The 20608-nt window shown below is 34.6% G+C and overlaps 1 protein-coding gene across 5 annotated transcripts in view; it reads right to left on the bottom strand.

Annotated features, from left to right (window-relative positions):
• The window catches only part of LOC148620945 (uncharacterized), a 182464-nt gene that overhangs the window by 111305 nt on the left and 50551 nt on the right, over positions 1-20608 (bottom strand). For all 5 annotated transcript variants that reach the window (XR_015921037.1, XM_088574867.1, XM_088574868.1 and 2 more), the window contains 16 exons: positions 19758-19906; positions 16674-16782; positions 15861-16006; positions 15143-15270; positions 12880-13120; positions 11591-11717; positions 10559-10710; positions 8455-8560; positions 8035-8180; positions 7220-7347; positions 5227-5467; positions 4363-4483; positions 3850-3998; positions 2444-2552; positions 1673-1818; positions 1005-1132 (listed from right to left, as the gene is read on the bottom strand). Coding sequence is in view for 4 of the 5 variants with exons in the window: in XM_088574867.1 (XP_088430993.1) it covers positions 1005-1132; positions 1673-1818; positions 2444-2552; positions 3850-3998; positions 4363-4483; positions 5227-5467; positions 7220-7347; positions 8035-8180; positions 8455-8560; positions 10559-10710; positions 11591-11717; positions 12880-13120; positions 15143-15270; positions 15861-16006; positions 16674-16782; positions 19758-19906 (2326 nt within the window). In the remaining variant the exon portion in view is untranslated. The remainder of the gene's footprint in view (positions 1-1004; positions 1133-1672; positions 1819-2443; positions 2553-3849; positions 3999-4362; positions 4484-5226; positions 5468-7219; positions 7348-8034; positions 8181-8454; positions 8561-10558; positions 10711-11590; positions 11718-12879; positions 13121-15142; positions 15271-15860; positions 16007-16673; positions 16783-19757; positions 19907-20608) is intronic.

Genomic DNA, 20608 nt, shown 5'->3' with positions numbered 1-20608 from the left:
AACTCTAACAAGGAGCTGTCAGACAATTCTGACTCAATGACGACTTAGGTAGGACTTATCAAAAGAATCATTTCATCAATTGAAAGTTTCATTCTTTCTATTATAGTTTTCAAGAAACTGGCTGAAGACTGCAAAAAACGTAATTAAAGGGCAATAACTCTAACAAGGAGTTGTCCAACAAGTTTGATCTATCAAAGTTTTCAAGATATTGGCTTAAAACTGAGAGAAAAAAAAACAATTTTCACCTTTCAAGGGCAATAACTCTTACAAGGAGTACTATACTTTTGTAGGCCTTATAATAAGGATCATTTCAGCAATAAAAATAATTTGGCTAAACCTAATGGTTTTGGAGATATATGAAAACTACTGTCCGACCCATTCTATTTTTAGTAGCTGTGGCTATGTTTTTTGACGAATCAAACATCCCCACATAATATCTATGTAGGATACCCAAAGAAACACTCATACCAAGTTAAATTCTAATTGGTCAAGTAGTGTCAGAGAAGAAGATTTTTTAAAGAAATAACATTAAAACAGCAAAAAAAAACATGAAAAAACTGCAATAACTCCAACATGGCTTATCAGATTAAAACAAAAATTTAATCTCTGATAGATCTCATCATGCTGAACACTTTTACCTGTGTCAGAATTTGGCTAAACCTAATGGTTTTGGAGATATACAGGAAAAATGACTACCTGATCCCTATGTTCTATTTTAACTAATGTAATGGCAACCATGTTTTTCAACAGATCAAAAATCCCCACATCAGTTCTATGCAGGATATCCCAAGGAATATTTATACCAAGTTTGGTTCCAGTTGGTCAAGTAGTGTCAGAGGAGAAGAGTTTTGAAAAATAGTGGCCAGATGAGCTAAAAATGGAATCAATTATAAATTTTGTTATGATTTTTTGATCAAGTTATGCTTTCAAAACAAACTTTTTGACAATTAATGCTTGTTCATGAAGCATAAACTGATATTTAGGACTAATTTTATCATAAATACCTCATTCGTTAGCTGTGAAGTCAGATTTCGATACTTGGGACTGGATTTATCAGCATAATCAGGATCCCATTCTATCATCAGTTTCAGGGTGATTAAAAACAGTGATGACTCCTCCATAACAGGGTCATCTATGGAAATAGAATACATATGAAAAGACCTCAAAATGAAAAAAAGGGCATCTAATGGGATGTTAAAAGATACCTCACCATGTTGCAAAACATTTTGGGGGTAAAAACAACTAACTTCTGTGTAAATAATCCCATAAAACAGGTGTTCAAACTCGTTCTGTATTTTATAATATTAAATAATGATACAACATTTAAAAAGATCCTTTAATCATTTTTCTTAAGTTATTATCTAGAAACCATCAGGGGACGCACGCATAAATTCATAGGGTATCGCATAATACCTTGCCACTTCATGTGGTAGGGTATAACAACTATAGGTTTACCACATTGGAAGTCTTATAGTTCATCGAATTTAATAGTATACCCAATTGTAGTAAGAATGTATGGTCATGTCATGAAATATTTCTCCCTAAAGACATGTAGTATGGAACATTTTGAATATGAATATTTCATCAGTACCAGTATCATCCTGTTTTGAAAAGGTAGTGACTTATATTTGACAGTAAACACCTTTAATCAAATACCTATTATTCCACTTACCTGGGAAGCACCTCACCATTACATCAAATCCACCAGGTATATATTTGGATACACCAACTGTTGAGAGTAGTTTCTCTGCTATATCTCTTTCTGGACAGGAAGGATAGACATTAGCAACACACATCAAATATGGCCTCCAAACTGAGCTAAAATAAATCAAAACTGGATATAACAAACTAAGCAGAGTGAAACATGTGTCTCTCCAAAACACAGTAAATCACATGTCTGCACTAAAAACAGTGAATCAAGTGTGTTCAGCAAAACAGTGAATCATCTGTATCCAGCAAAACAGTAAATCATCTGTATTTACCAAAACAGTGAATCATTTGTTTTCAATAAAACAGTGAATCACCTGTATTCAACAAAACAGTGAATCATGTGTATTAACCAAAACAGTGAATCATCTGTCTTCACCAAAATAGTGAAACATCTGTTTTCACCTAAACAGTGAATCACCTGTCCTCATTAAACACAGTGAGCCAAATGTCTTCATCAACACTGTTTTATGTTTTTTTTAAGACATTCTCAAGAAAGTCCTAATATTTGTGATTGTTTTCAACTAAAAAAGGGATAATATAGGATATTTAAAAATGCCACGTGAATAATCAATCCTATCAAAGGTTTTGAGGTAAACAACAGAGTTAAAGGAAATCTGACAAAAGATGAAGCCCATAACTAGGCATCAACATAGTGGTAACAGAATGTCAGTCAAGATATTATATCCTCTGTAACTTTATAAGGAGAGGCATTGAATAAGCAACTGTTTCTTACTTGCAATCTTGATAATCTAAATATGGAATGTATCCAGCACACCCACTATGTAGAGCTAGGTTCTCCATCAAACTGATATCATTACAGTCTGTTCTATAGGCATCATCCACTACAAAATATGAAACACTTACTACTATAGAATATCAGTCAAATGTTTACTGCTATAGAATATCAATCCAACACTGTTTCTACAGAATATCAGTCAAATGTTTACTGCTATAGAATATCAATCCAACACTGTTTCTACAGAATATCAGTCAAATGTTTACTCTACAGAACATCAGTAAAAAGTTCACTGCTACAGAATCAGTCAAATGTTTACTGCTATAGAATATCAGTCAAATGTTTACTGCTACAGAATATCAGTCAAATGTTTACTGCTACAGAATATCAGTCAAAAGTTCACTGCTACAGAATATCAGTCAAATGTTTACTGCTATAGAATATCAATCCAACACTGTTTCTAACAGAATACTTGTCAAACACTGTTTCTGCAGAATATCTGTCAAACACTGTTTCTACATACTATCTGTCAAACACTTTTACTCCAGAATATTAGTCACACATTTACTTGTACAAAATATCAGCCTCACATTTATTTGTATATAATATCAGTTATATCAGTTGCACATTTACTTCTACAGAATATCAGTCAGACATTTACTTGAATAAAATATCAGTCACATGTTTCCTTGTACAAAATATGTGCCAAATATTTACATGTACAAAATATCAGTCCAATATTTACTTCTACAGAATATCAGTCAGACATTTATTACTACAGAATATTAGTCATGCATTTACTTGAACAGAATATCAGTTACACATTTATTAACATAAACATTTTATCTGTATAAAACTGAACTATATATCATATTTATATCATACCTATGAAATTTTGATGGTCACAAAGATAGAAGTGCTGAAAATTTGAATACATCTTGGTTTTTATATATATTCTTTATACTATCACAACAGACCAGGGTTTCTAATATCATTGTTTCACATACAGAATAACATCAGTTTTGAAGTCAAGACAGAAAATATCATAATGAAACTAAAAGCATCAAATGTGAAGCCATGTCAGGACATACAAACCTAGCAATATTCTTTTTACCAATGAAATGACAATTCAGGTTTGATGTAAAGTTGTCATTGGAAATGGCCAATATTTTACAGTATCACAACAGTAGCTTGAAATAGAAATTATCAAGGGAAAACAATAGATAAAGTTGCCAATTAAGTTGAATACAGGCTTTTATATAAACAAAAAGGTATTTTTGATATAGTAACATCAAAACCATTAAAAAGGGGAACTTATACAGAATTGATATCAAAGTCACTGTTGACTCTAATCACCTGAATATTACTGTGTCCACATAAGAACTACCATAAATACAGCTTACCATCACATTTATTGACTTGATCAACAGTTACAGACTTCAGATAATATGGGAACGTGTATGGCATCCATCGATGGAGTGATGATAGTTCACATTTCTTACCCATCCTCTCCACAGTCAGTTTTATACACATCAAATACACACTGTATGCTCTGTAATGTCAAAGAAGTAAAATTCATGAAGTAATATTTTTAAGTATGTAAATCCAAAGTCCTTTCCTTGTATTTTAGTAACTGTCAAATCCTAACATAAATCTGATGAATTAAGGTTCAGTTAATCCACATAATGCATTACTTATTGAAACCTGTGTACCTCTTTCTGGAGAGAGAAACTGTATATCAAGTTTTCTTCATCTTTTTGTTCAGAATTGACTGATGAATTATTAGCTACATGTGTGTTCATTGCATGGAATAATATATTCAAAAGAAAGTTCTTGAATTTAAAATAAGTCACCTCTTACACCTTGAAATCTAAGCCCTTCCAAATTTTTCAATGTATGGTAAAAAGAGTGCTTACCCACAAAGCTCTTTTTCTGGTATACTGGTCTTATTGACAAACCAGTACATAGCATTAGCACACTGAGTATTATTAGTTATTTCTTCTTTGTGTACATGACAGTAGTCTTCCTTTTTATTATCTATAGAAAAGATTGTTAATAAATCAAAACATTAAAAATATCTGAAGGGTTTCCCCACCTCAGCAAAACTGTAGATAAAGAGATGATATGTCACAACTTACAATCTGCTATGACAAGATCTGTTGGATTTTCAGTGGTGATTGTGAAAAAAAAGAGTTTTTCAACAGACCTACCAGAAATGGGAGCAGACTGACAAAAGGATTCTTCCATTCAACTTGGACTCTATGAGGTTAAATGTTGAATTATCTCCCTTTTACAGCACCTGACAGTAATAATCTGACCAACTATATAGCATACATCACCTAGAAAAGCAGAGGACCCTACTAGTGTACCTGGTCCATGCTATCAGTTTTTTTTTTTTACCCAAATTGCTTTACTTCATGTCATTTTAGTTATTTCATGTTCTTTGTTGAATGTGTCTATTTTCTTTGCCTATTCATCGTCCTTGGACTGTGTTCTGTTGGATTAACATTCTAATCCTGGTTTCTTAATTTCCCAACATAAAAATTTCAATTTAGGTCCATTGTTTTGTGGATATGAATCAGCCCCTCACAATGAACATACACCAGACCAGACAGACAGATGGTAATTCTTATTTCAAGATACCCTAACAAATTATTTTGATGCGCAGATACACATAGATTAAAACTGTAAGTAATACCTTGTAATGCAGGCCACTATTAATGAAACAAAAATAACTAGCCAACACATCACACAAACATGAATACTAAAACATACTTTACCTTTTAAAGCTTTGACAGAGACGCTGTTCATATCAACAGTTTTAAGATATATCAGAGGTGTGTTAGGATTCATCTGTGCCCCGGTTACCATCTGTCGAGTGCCCGACAATATATCTGTAGTCTTTATAACAATGTTGTATCTGACTTCAAACACCACATAAACGCTGCCTTGACGGACTTCTGTTATTTTCATGTAATCTATCAGGTCGGTGTAGTTAGCTGCTGTTGCAGCAATATTCATCTGAAATATTACTAATGCTGTATTGCAGTTTTTGTTTTACATTCTTGCAAAATTCCCCATTGTATTGTTGTTTTTAGCACATGCTATGGGTTATGTGTTACATGTATACAGAAAGCTAGGTGCTCTTAATAGCTGGTCAGAAATATTCTTTTTTACCTTTTATGGGAAATAACTGTAATAAAGAATCATCATACAACCTGGACCCTCGAGTACTTTTGTAGGCCTTGTTGTAAGGATAATTTTATCAATTGAAAGTTTCAATTACAGTTTTAAGGTTATAAACAAAAAAAACACAAAATTTGTCATTTTGGTCTTTCAAAGGCAATAACTCTAATAAGAAGTTTTCACATAACTTAGGCCATATGAGGACTTTAGTAGGACTTGTCATAAGGATCAATTCAAGAAATAATTTTTTTTTTTATCTATTACACTTTTCAAGTTATAAACTAAAAACCTAAAAAAAAATGTCATTTTTTGATCTGCAATTACTCTAAAAAGGCATTGTAATACAATTTTTATCGAGTGAAGACTATAATAGAGCTCTAAAAAAACCAATGTCACACTCATTTTCAAGTATCTTTTACAGTTTTTGTAATGTATGAAAAAAATAAGTGACTTAGCCCCTGTGGTCTAAAAATGTCATAGTGACCATATGCATAATCAACATAATTTTAAAGTAAATACCCTGAGGGTCCTGGTGCCCGAATTTGGTTATAATCAACTGAGTGGTTTAAGACTATATGACAAATGACAATTGAAGTAAAGTGATGACAATAGATCACATCAACATAAGGTCCAGTAGACAATAGATCACATGAACCTATGGTCCAGTAGACAATAGATCACATGAACCTATGGTCCAGTAGACAATAGATCACATCAACATAAGGTCCAGTAGACAATAGATCACATCAACATAAGGTCCAGTAGACAATAGATCACATGAACCTATGGTCCAGTAGACAATAGATCACATGAACCTACGGTCCAGTAGACAATAGATCACATCAACATAAGGTCCAGTAGACAATAGATCACATCAACATAAGGTCCAGTAGACAATAGATCACATGAACCTATGGTCCAGTAGACAATAGAGCACACAAACCTATGGTCCAGGAGACAATAGTTCACATGAACCTATGGTCCAGTAAAACTAAAAATATGAGACCAATGTAAAAAGACAGCAACCTTAATTCTACTTTGATGCTATTTATGATTTATATACTGAGTGATTTTTCAGCATAAAGAGCACTTTCCTAGATGAGAAAACACAAGCAACATTAGCCAAAATAGTTTTGATATTGAAACACTGATTGAAATATACATAGGATTTGTGGATACCTGTTGATGAGAAACCAATTTTCATAATTAATAAAATTCTACAATCTGAAACTGATTTGATCAATATTTACATCTAACCTTTGATGGATGTTTCAACAAATGAATCAAAAGATTTTAAAAATTAGGGGTCTACAAAAAAAAGAACAACTGACATGTAATCAGTCCTAACATGAGTAGGAAGACAAAGATTTATTTAACTTAAGACTTCTTCCCTGCTTAAATCTTAAACTTTTGTAAAACACTTCTTTGATTGGCTGCACGAATGCAGATTTTGATACCAAGGGCTGGATCATAAATACCTCTTTGATAACATTGTAAAGTCAAATTTAATAATGAGGACAATATCATCAATACCTCTTTGATGAGCTGTTAAGTCAGCTCTGACACAGAAGACAATATCATAAATACCTCTTCCATTAGCTGTGAAGTCAGCTTTCGATATTGAGGACTGGATTTATCAGCATAATCAGGATCCCAGTCTATCATCAGTTTCAGGGTGATGGAAAACAGTGTAGAATCCTCCATAATAGGGTCATCTATGGAAAATATGATACAAATTGTGATTATAAAGATAATAAAAATTTAGGTTAACAAAATTGGATGAATGTATAGTCAAATCATGAAATATTTCTCCATTAGCATTGTCAGTGTGACAAATTCATTCTATATTTCTTCTAACACCAGACTAGTTGGGTTTTTTTGCAAGTAGTAAATATTCTTTTATGTCTTTTAATCAAAACACCTTTGAAATGACAGTCGATACCTTTATTCATACACCTTTGATATGACAGTAAACACCTTTAATCAAACACCACTGACATAGCAAGTTAACACCATAAATTATGCTCCTGTGACATGACAGAAGACACCTTTAATCATATATCTTTGACATGACAGTAGACACCTTTAATCAAACACCATTGACATAGCAGTAACCATACACCTTTGACATGACAGTAAACATCTTTAATCAAACACCATTGACATAGCAGTTAACACCTTAAATTATACACCTGTGACAGTAGACACATTTAAGCATATACCTTTGACATGGCAGTAGAAGCCTTTAATCAACATATATTACATGATGGTAGATACCTTTAACCATACACCTTTGACATGATAGTAGACATTTTTAATCAAAAACCTATGACATGACAAAAGACACTTTTAATCAAACACCCATGACATGACAATCCCACTATACACCTTTACAAACTTACCTGAAAAACATGAATCCAAAACATCAAATCCTTGAGGTAAAAGACTTGTAAAGTTTGGTGAAGTCATCAGACTCTCAGTGATGGTTTTTATTGGACATCGAGGGAACAGACCAGCTGTACACTTAATGTATGGTACCCAAACATCTCTGCAGGAAATTATATTCATACTGTACAGACTGAAGACTACACTTCCTTTTTATCTAACCTTCATTTACTAAGTTAATTAAGAAATTATGCAGCTGTATACTTTTATATGTTTCATTAAAAAGGATTCAAGTTTCATAATTTTTTTTTAAGTTTATAAGATTCTTTTCTTTACAAGCCATGGCAGGAAATACGAAAGGTTGGAATGAAGTTTTCTATATATGAAGCTTGGGGAACTCTATAGTGTTGGTAGTTATATCTTATTTAGTTACTTACTGACATGAAGAGGAAGACAAATGTCTATACAAAAGCTGGTAACAGATACCTAAAGCATAGCGCTCAAACAACTTGGTATTATTACAATGGAATGGATCATTGGTCACTGAAAGAAAAAAAAGTACAAGAAATTGCTATCAGTTTTAATAAGCAATAGTAAAGGGTGATAAAAAATAAACAAATTGATAAACTTTAGGCTATAAAGGAATCAAAGAGGCAAGTCCATATATCAGATGGCAATAGTCTAAAGGAATCAAAGAGGCAAGTCCATCAGATGGCAATAGTCTAAAGGAATCAAAGAAGGAAGTCCAGATGGCAATAGTCTAAAGGAATCTAAGAAGGAAGTCCATATATCAGATGGCAATAGTCTAAAGGAAACAAAGAGGGAAGTCCATATATCAGATGGCAATAGTCTAAAGGAATCAAAGAGGGAAGTCCATATATCAGATGGCAATAGTCTAAAGGAATCAAAAAGGCAAGTCCATCAGATGGCAATAGTCTAAAGGAAACAAAGAGGGAAGTCCAGATGGCAATAGTCTAAAGGAATCAAAGAGGGAAGTCCAGATGGCAATAGTCTAAAGGAATCTAAGAAGGAAGTCCATATATCAGATGGCAATAGTCTAAAGGAAACAAAGAGGGAAGTCCATATATCAGATGGCAATAGTCTAAAGGAATCAAAGAGGGAAGTCCATATATCAGATGGCAATAGTCTAAAGGAATCAAAGAGAGAAGTCCATATATCAGATGGCAATAGTCTAAAGGAATCAAAGAGGGAAGTCCATATATCAGATGGCAATAGTCTACAGGAATCAAAGAGGCAAGTCCATCAGATGGCAACAGTCTAAGAAAACAAAGAGGGAAGTCCATATATCAGATGGCAATAGTCTAAAGGAAACAAAGAGGGAAGTCCATATATCAGATGGCAATAGTCTAAAGGAATCAAAGAGGGAAGTCCATATATCAGATGGCAATAGTCTAAAGGAATCAAAGAGGGAAGTCCATACATCAGATGGCAATAGTCTAAAGGAATCAGAGGCAAGTCCATCAGATGGCAATAGTCTAAAGGAAACAAAGAGGGAAGTCCATATATCAGATGGCAATAGCCTAAAGGAATCGAAGAGGGAAATCCAGATGGCAAGGCAGCAAAAGGAATAAAAACTGTAATGGTCCTGACTTGTACAGACATTTCCAATGGGGATAAGCATGAATTTTTCTCTTTTCGTTTTTATTGGAAGAGGTAACAAAATGACAAGGACACATAGAAACCTTCAAGGATAGTATATTAAAGGTCACAAAACCAACCTGGGTATACAGAAACTTAATAGGACAGTAAATTAAAGGTAACAAAACTGACATATAGAAATTTGGGAGGAGTATTTTAAAGGTCACAAAACTAACCTGGGCATATAGATACCTGACAGGATAGTATGTAAATGGTAACAAAACTAGCCTGAACATGAGAAACCTGAGAGGAGGGTATGTTAGAGATAACAAAAGTAACCTCAGCATATAGAAACCTGAGAGAATAGTTAATTGGCCAAAGTGAAAAAACACTAAATATGAATTATTAATAAGCTAAAAGTAGCCACATTCCAAATCTAAAAAAGGAACTAAATACAAATGAAATAGAAATAAAAAGTGATCAAAAGAAGCGAGATCTAAATTTTTGGCCTTGGGGCCTTCATCAGGTTCATAACAGAGAGGAGAAAAACAAACTGTCAACCCAGACAACAGAAAATCCAAATACAAAATTATAAAAACCAACTTGGACATCAATAAATCATAGAGGATAATATAGCAGAGATAACAAAACTAGCCTGAGCATAAAAAGTAATCAAGATTTAAGCAGAAATCAAATGGATATATTCTAAGGATAAAGACTAGAGAGAGAAAACAGGGACTGCACTAAAAACTTGAGACTGAGAGCATGGACCAGGTGCAATGGTAGGGTAAGAATAGTTTGTGTATATTGGCAGACTTCCATGGACATTTCTTTGCACCTCATCTGACAAAAAATACAATGGAAACAAAAAAATGCAGTCTGAGCTTAGATTTGCTGGTATGCAGTTAAATGAAACATAAAGCAATCCGTTTTTATACTAACCAGGGCACATATTCATCTGTGATGATTGTATATTAGGTAGAGCTACTTGGATGGCATAGGGCATCCACTTATGAAGATCTGTTTTCTTACATTCTCTTCTGTTCTTTATTTCAACTGCTTGATGGATGCACGTTAATAAAACATCATAGGTTCTAAAAAAAATTAAGAAAAAAGGTTTCTTTCAAACTATTTCTAACCAACTCTTTATTGGTACTTATCAAGAAAAAATTATTGAATAATTATAACAAAAATTGCTATGAACAAAATGGAAAATTGGGTAAAAGCAATATACGAAATACTAAAGTGCTCCCTTCAAAAGAAGATGAAATCTATTGCAAATAAATGAAACAGATGGGTTGATTGACAGATTGAAAATGTGACTACAATACTGACCTTTTTAAGTAATTTTAGTAATACTGTAAACATTTTAATTTTTCGCAGTGTACTAATTTTCGCTACTTTCACAGTGGACTGAAAAGTGCAAAAAATGGTACCAACAAAATTGATTTTTTAAACTATGTAACACTAATCATTTTTTTAAAACAGCTGAAATTGATACCCGAGAATATAGTCCCTTGACAAACTCCATGAATATTACCAACCACTAAAATTAATACGTTTACAGTATTTCCAACTCTACTAATCAGTATTTAAGGAGATAGACCTAGGGTAAGGGACACAACTCTTAAAAATCATTGGAACATTTGCCAACTCTAAAAGACTTTGATGAACTTTGATAGAATAGAACTTTGTCCTTTTTTTATGATTGATTTTGAGTGACTTTGATGGAATTTTATCAAGACAAATGATTTTTCAGAATGTAAATAAAAAACATATAGCAAAAGCATATCTATTTCATATATATTGAACAAACTTTACTTTTAGTTTTCATAAAAATCTTTGAGAAAAAAATTAATGACAAACTTTGATGGTGTAAACAGGCTTTTACACTGGACCCAGATCTTAAAAGAACTGCTAGTATAACTCTTTTCCAAAGTTAATCTACATTGTTAATGATATGATTTAAGATACCTGCAGATTTCTTCGGAACTTATATTAGTCCTGTTATATAAGTATGACATGGACATTGTACAGGCTGAATTGATTTCTACTATATCTTGATTGTACTGGCTACAATCATAGCCAGATGATGTCTCATCTGAAAAAATAAAAATATGACCCAGCACATATAGACACAACTATTTAGCTACTATAAAAATGTTTTAGTGTCAAAAAGACACAGATGGTGCCCACACAAATCTGTCTTGATACACTTAGACAACACAATGAACAAGCAACTTTTTACTGAGCTGCTAAGTTGATTTTCTGCAAATCATTCATTAACATATAGTTATGTGTACGAAGGAGAACACATATAGATAAAAAATGTTGTAAAAATTCTTATACTTTGTATTTAAAAATAAAAGGTTGGTTTCACTAATTGATATGGATCAAATATCATCACAAAACTCTGATGAATAAATTTGTGAATCTCAGCAACAAAAAAATTTTGGATACTGGATTTAAAAAAAAATTAAATGGAGATTACCACTATAGGTATATATATACTATCCCATAGGTTCAATTTAATAATGGTGGAAGCTACTTTGAATTATTTTGCAAAAAATGGAAACCCCCCCCCCCACTCTATTATATGAATAAATTTCTGAAACACAAATACAAAAAATTGGAGTTTTTCAAAAATTAGCTTTTACGTAAAAATTTCCCACATGAGATAGTATCAATAGGAAAGGATTTCCCACATTAAATGTTCCAGAGGTTTTGTAATTGGTGAAATGGTGTATCCATTACTGAGATAGCATGTGATAATCTGTAGGACCAATAGACAGAAGTACAAAGGTATAACAAAAAGGTTTCAATCTGAATATTTACATTAATTAATCATCCCATTTTAAGGACGACCTATGGTGTTAGTGTACTAAACTTTGAGCAGTGAGGTAGGTGGTACGAGAATGGGTTTGTACCTAAAAATCATGAAGTTATGCATCCTCTACACATACAGGAAGTTGATATCAGACAGCATCCAAAATCACTTATAAAATATGCCCTATCTATATGAAGCTACACACCAAATTTGAAATCAATCCATGAGAAAATTATGAAAGAAATTTAAATGGCCAGATTACCAATGTACATGGTGATTCCAAAATACCACCCACTTATTGAGTGGGATATAATATTATACTCTATTATTTTCACTCTATTTGAAAAGATATCATGGATCACTAATAAACAGAAGAAAATTCCATGTACAACCATTTTCAATCTAACAAAAAACTAATTCATTCACAATATAATACCTTTTAAGGCTTTGACAGAGATGTTGTTCATATCAACAGTTTTAAGATATATCAGAGGTGTATAAGGATCCATCTGTGCCCCGGTTACCATCTGTCGAGTCCCCGACATTATATCTGTAGTCTTTATAACAATGTTGTATCTGACTTCAAACACCACATAAACGCTGCCTTGACGGACTTCTGTTATTTTCATGTAATCTATCAGGTCGGTGTAGTTAGCTGCTGCTGCAGCAATATTCATCTGGAAAAATTATCATTTTTTGTCTGTAGCAGAATTATTGTTTTTTGGTGAAAGTAATGAGTTTTTAAGGTGTAGCATCAAAAACTTAATACATTGGTTCAGTCATTTTAAATTGACAGTTTAAACATTTGTCCTTTGAATATAACGAATTTAGCATTTCCCTGTTGAGAATCAATCAATGTTGAGTCCCAAAAGATCAATCAATGTAGTCACCAATGCTGATTGATCATCAGTGACTCAACATTGATTGTTCATGATAACCTATTGTGAGAATTCGATATAGAGGACCAGTTTTATCATACATGTAAATACCTCTTTGATAAGCTCTGAAGTCAGATTTTGATACTAAGGATCAAGGGTCCTGAAACGGTCAAAAATCCCGGTCATTGACTGACAACCATTTTCCAATATGGGACATAAAAAATTGTAAACCTTTATAAATAACAGTCTGCATGGTTTTATTAGTGTATAAACATCCTGTCTATCTATCTCCTAATTGTTTATTAGAAATTAATGGACAAGTGTGCGTCAATATTAGCCGATGTGCAGCCACCCGTGACTGTGATTTACCTGTAACTGATTAGTTGATTGCAAAATAAAATTAACAGCACACATGCAGCACCATTGCATATAAAAATTAACTGAAATGACATGGAGAATTTTCGTACATTTATTACTGGATTTTATTAAGAAAAAGATTGACAAATCCATAATAACAAAAGCACATGGTGCTGAAATTATGCATCAGTCGTAGTTAGTAATTATTAGTTTATCATTGAATCTGTTTAATGCAGAAGTCAATAATCAATTTAAATCAATATACAAAATCAGTGTTTGCCAAAGGGAATTGTTTACATGTTAAACAATGTCCATGTGTGGTCTAACCTGAACTTGTAAACTTGTCCAGATATTTTGTAAAAGACAGAGTATTTGAAATATCACAAATTCTAATATTTATTTTAAAATAACTACAAACAAGTTCTCTTTAGTTTATTTTTGACGGAGGCATGTTAACAAGAGGCTCCTAGGAGCCTGAATCGCTCAACTGGTTGAATTTTGCCTTTCAAGGGCAATAAATTAAACAAGAAGTTGTCCAATAATTTTGACTTAAGAAAACTTTGATAGGTCTTATCATAACGATCATTTCAGTAAATGAAAGTCTAAATCTATCATAGTTTTTAAGACATTGGCTGAAAACTGTAAAAAAACAAACCTGTAATTTTCCCTTGTCAAGGGCAATAACTCTTATAAGAAGGCATCTGACAAATTTTATGCCTGAAGACTTTTGTAGTCCTAAAAATAAGGATCATTTCAGCTACTGAAAAAATTTGGCTAAACCTAACAGTTTTGGAGATAAATGCAAAAAACTACTGTCTGAGCATTATGTTCTATTTTTAGTAACGGCAGCCATGCTTTTCGACGGATCAAAAATCCCCTCATCAGTTCTATGCAGGATACCCCAAGGAACATTCACACCAAGTTTGGTTCCAATTGGTCCAGTAGTGTCAGAGGAGAAGATTTTTGAAAGAAATAACATTAAAAATAGCAAAAAACTTTGAAAAAGGGCAATAACTCAAACATGGTTTAATAGTTTAAAATGAACTTTGACCGCAGATAGACCTCATCATGCTGAACACTTTTACCGCTTTCAGAATGGACTAAACCTAACCATTTTGGAGATATATGCAAAAAACTATTGTCTGACCCCTATGTTCTTTTTTTAGTAACGGCAGCCATGCTTTTCGACGGATCAAAATCCCCTCATAAGTTCTATGCAGGATACCACAAGGAACATTCATACCAAGTTTGGTTCTAATTGGTCAAGTAGAGTCAGAGGAAAAGAGTTTGGAAAAATTGTTAACGTCGACGACGGACAATGATGATGGACGACGACGGACGTTAGTGATGGCAATAGCTAAAAACTGACACAAACGTCTGCTGAAGTGAGATAAAATGACCAACATGGGCTGTCAAAATTTCTGGACCCTTGCTGAGTACTATATATAATTTTATTATCAATACCTCATTGATAAGCTGTGAAGTCAGATTTTGATACTGAGGACTAGATTTGTCAGCATAATCAGGATCCCAGTCTATCATCAATTTCAGGGTAATTTTAAACAGTGTAGACTCATCTAAGGCAGGGTCATCTAAGAAAATAAGCAGGTACAGATTATTCTCAAAATGATATTTATATTTGCAATATAGGAAGTTTCTTTTTTTAAAGCGTGTATAATACTGTACCTTATTGTAATGGTATTATGACATCACTGGCACCGTATGGTAGGTTATTTTGGTGGGTGTAACATTTGCCAACTTTTGGGACAAAAAAAAATATGAAAAAAATTGTCAATTCATGTTTGGTGGATGCTAAGTTGTGCATTAAATACTTTACAGTATTTATTTTGGCATTTTTAGACGGACCGTGAAAATGTGTCAAATTTTGCACCCGTGTGAAAATTACCTGCTTTTACAAGACAATGTATGATTATATGATCAAATATTCCTCACTTGAGAAATTTAGTATGAAACATTTCCCTCAATACCTTGTTTTGACTGTCTTAAACAAACAGACAATTGGATTAAACACCTAAGACTCTACTTACCTGGGAAGCATCTCTCCATTACATAAAATCCTTCAGGTATATATTGAACACCAACAACTCAACTTATCTGGGAAGCACCTCTCCATTACATCAAATTCTCCAGGTATACAATGAACACCTACAACTCTACTAACCTGAGAAGCACCTCTCCATTACATCAAAACCTTGAGGTATATATGTAGATACACCAGCTGTTGTGAGTAGTTTCTCTGCTATCTCTCTCTCTGGACAGGAAGGGTAAACATTAGCAACACACATCAAATATGGCCTCCATACTGAGCTGAAATGAATAAAAACTGAACATAACTAACCAAAACACAATGAATCATCTGTCTTCATCAAACACTTTCAATCACATGTCTTCAACAAACACAGTGAATCACCTGTGGTCACCAAACATGGTGAATCACCTGTTGTCACCAGGCACAGTAAATCACCTTTCTTCGTCAAACACAGTGAATCACCTGCTGTCACCAAACACAGTGAATCACATGTCTCACAGTCAATTACATATCTTCAACGAACACAGTGAATCACCTGTTGTCACCAAACAGTGAATAACCTACCTGAATCCAACCATGAGGTTTTTTTTAAATTCTACATTTTTTCAAGAAAATTTGTTTAATATTTCGGACTGTTTTCATAAATGAAAGAGCAAACATTCATTGGTAACTATAAATTTGCTATGTTATGAAAATCAATCTCTTTAGGTTTTAAGTTAACCAACACTTCATTTAAGTTTATAGGTAAACTGACAGAAAAATGCAGTCAATGTGATTAATCAATCCTATCAAAGGTTTTGAGGTAAACAACAGAGTTAAAGGAAATCTGACAAAAGATGAAGCCCATAACTAGGCATCAACATAGTGGTAACAGAATGTCAGTCAAGATATTATATCCTCTGTAACTTTATAAGGAGAGGAATTGAATAAGCAACTGTTTCTTACTTGCAATCTTGATAATCTAAATATGGAATGTATCCAGCACACCCACTATGTAGAGCTAGGTTCTCCATCAAACTGTTATCATTACAGTCTGTTCTATAGTCATCATCCACTACAAAATATCAAACTTACTACTATAGAATATCAGTCAAATGTTTACTGCTATAGAATATCAATCCAACACTGTTTCTACAGAATATCAGTCAAATGTCTACTGCTATAGAATATCAGTCAAATGTTTACTGCTACAGAATATCAGTCAAACGTTTACTGCTACAGAATATCGGTCAAATGTTTACTGCTACAGAATATCAGTCAAATGTTTACTGCTACAGAATATCAGTCAAATGTTTACTGCTACAGAATATCAGTCAAACATTTACTGCTACAGAATATCAGTCAAATGTTTACTGCTATAGAATATCAGTCAAATGTTTACTGCTACAGAATATCAATCAAATGTGTACTGCTACAGAATATCAGTCAAATGTTCACTGCTACAGAATATCAGTGAAATGTTTACTGCTATAGAATATCAATCCAACACTGTTTCTAACAGAATATATGTCAAACACTGTTGCTACAGTATATTAGTCACACACCTGTTACTCCAGAATATTAGTCACACATTTACTTGTACAAAATATCAGTCCAATATTTACTTCTACAGAATATCAGTCAGACATTTATTACTACAGAACATTAGTCATACATTTACTTGAACAGAATATCAGTTACAAATCTATTAACATAAACATTTTATCTGTATAAAACTGAACTATATATCATATTTATATGATACCTATGAAATTTTAGAACCCCTACCACACCCTCCCTACCAACACTACTGCCCTACTTGACTTACCTTCTTACCTAGAACCCCTACCACACCCTCCCTACCAACACTATTTCACCACTTGACATATCTTCTTACCTAGAAACCCTACCACACCCCTACCAACACTACTGCCCTACTTGACATATCTTCTTACCTAGAACCCCTACCACACCCCCTATCAACATTATTATACCACTTGACTGATCTTCTTACCTAGAAACACTACCACAACCTCCCTACCAACACTATTACACCACCTGACTGATCTTCTTACCTACAGCCCCTACCACAGCCCTACCAACACTATTATACCACTTGATTGATCTTACCTAGAACCCCTACCCCACCCACTACCGACACTACTACCCTACTTGACTGATCTTCTTACCTAGAACCCCTACCACACCCCCTACCAACACTACTGCCCTACTTGACATATCTTCTTACCTACAACCCCTACCACACCCTCCCTACCAACACTACTGCCCTACTTGACTTATCTTCTTACCTAGAACCCCCACCATACCCCCTACCAACACTACTGCCCTACTTGACATATCTTCTTACCTACAACCCCTACCACACCCTCCCTACCAACACTATTACACCACCTGACTGATCTTCTTACCTAGAAACTCTACCACACCCCCTACAGACACTACTGCCCTACTTGACTTATCTTCTTACCACTACTTCACCACTTGACTGATCTTCTTACCCAGAGCCCCTACCACACCCTCCCTACCAACACTATTACACCACTTGACTGATCTTCTTACCCAGAGCCCCTACCACACCCTCCCTACCAACACTATTACACCACCTGACTGATCTTACCTAGAAACCCTACCACACTCCCTACCAACACTACTATACCACTTGACTGATCTTCTTACCTAGAAACCCTACCACACCCTCCCTACCAACACTACTTCACCACCTGACTGATCTTCTTACCTAGAAACCCTACCACACCCTCCCTACCAACACTACTTCACCACTTGACTGATCTTCTTACCTAGAAACCCTACCACACCCTCCCTACCAACACTACTTCACCACTCGACTGATCTTCTTACCTAGAACCCCTACCACACCCCCTACCAACACTACTACACCACTTACCAGGTCTTCTTAAGTAGAACCCCTACCACAACCCCCTACCAAAACAACTACACCACTTGACTGATCTTCTAACCTAGAACCCCTACCACAACCCCCTACCAACACTACTACACCACTTGACTGATCTTCTTACCTAGAACCCCTACCACATCCCCTACCAACACTACTACGCCACTTGACTGATCTTCTTATGTAGAACCCCTGCCAACTCTACTACACCACATGACTGATCTTCTTACTTAGAACCCTCACCACACACCCTACCAACACTACTGCCCTACTTGACTTATCTTCTTACCTAGAACCCCTACCACACCCTCCCTACCAACACTACTACTCCAATTGACTGATCTTCTTACCTAGAACCCCTTCCACACCCCCTACCAACACTACTACACCACTTGACTGATCTTCTTACCTAGAACCACTACCACACCCCTACCAACACTACTGCACCGCTTGCCAGATCTTCTTACCTAGAACCCCTACCACAACCCCCTACCAACGCTACTACACCACTTGACTGATCTTCTACCTAGAACCCCTACCACACCCTCCCTACCAACACTACTACACCAATTGACTTATCTTCTTACCTAGAACGCCTTCCACACCCCCTACCAACACTACTGCACCACTTGACTGATATTCTTACCTATAACCCCTACCACACCCCTACCAACACTACTGCACCACTTGCCAGATCTTCTTACCTAGAACCCCCAACACACCCTCTACCAACACTACTACACCAACTGACTGATCTTCTTACCTAGAAACCCTACCACACCCCCTACCAACACTACTACACCACTTGACTGATCTTCTTACCTAGAACACCTACCACACCCCCAACCAACACTACTACGCCACTCGACAGATCTTACCTAGAACCCCTATCACACCCCCTAGCAACACGACTATACCACTTGACTGATCTTCTTACCTAGAACCACTACCACACCCCCAACCAACACTACTACACCACTTACCAGATCATCTTACCTAGAACCCCTACCACAACCCCCTACCAACACTACTACACCACTTGACTGATCTTCTACCCAGAACCCCTACCACATGCCCCTACCAACACTACTACACCACTTGACTTATCTTCTTACCTGAACACTTATTCACTTGCTGCACTGTTTCATTAGTAAGATAGTAAGGAAGAGTATATAGTATCCATTGATTCAGTGAGGATAGTTTACAGTCCTTTCCCATTCTGTCAAAGTATGTCTTCAGACAGGACAGATAAACAGTATAGCCACTGTCATGAACAAAATAGTCATTAGCAGTATTAGATAGGAAGAAGATACTCAGTGAAATGTGATGGGGAGAAGGGAGAAAGAATACACAATGAAAGGAGAAAGTACGTTTTTGATGAAAATCGGCCCTGATCTTAAATTTTCAAAAAATATGTTTTTGAGTAAAAAGGGATTCAGACGTCATTATTAAAAATAGAAATTTAGAAGTTGTGTACTTAAGGGATCTTATATGGTGCCGTAAAATAAGGAACTAATATTTTAAAGTTACCTAAAAACAACATTTTGAGGGACGTCATTTCAAAAAGGGTGGTCGTATATGAAGTATTACTATCTCCTTTAAAAAAAAATAACTAAGAACAGCAGTTTACTTAAAATCACAATAATTAACATTTGCTTTATTGAATTCAAATATACATTTACAGTATGTTTTGTATGCAATATTTCTCAAAATCATACTTTTGACATAACTGAAAATATCAAAATCATTAATACAGACAATTATTTCTAAATTTGCAGTTCAATCAAATTTTTGAAGCATCGTCAATATAGTCTAACCACTTTTTACTACCATTACGTCTGAGACCAGAATGTCTGGCATAAGCAAGGTACCATATGACGCTTGTAATATGAGTGCACGGTCCTATGATTCTTGCTCCCATTTTGCATTGGCAGTACCTTGACAAAACTGCATCCGCAGCGTACTT

The sequence above is a fragment of the Perna viridis genome, chromosome 3 (genome assembly GCF_037379345.1).
Source record: "Perna viridis isolate PV_CMFRI_1.1 ecotype Kerala chromosome 3, ASM3737934v1, whole genome shotgun sequence".
Taxonomy (NCBI): domain Eukaryota; kingdom Metazoa; phylum Mollusca; class Bivalvia; order Mytilida; family Mytilidae; genus Perna; species Perna viridis.
Note: the sequence above shows the minus strand (reverse complement) of the source record. Positions and strands in the feature narration are given on the sequence as shown.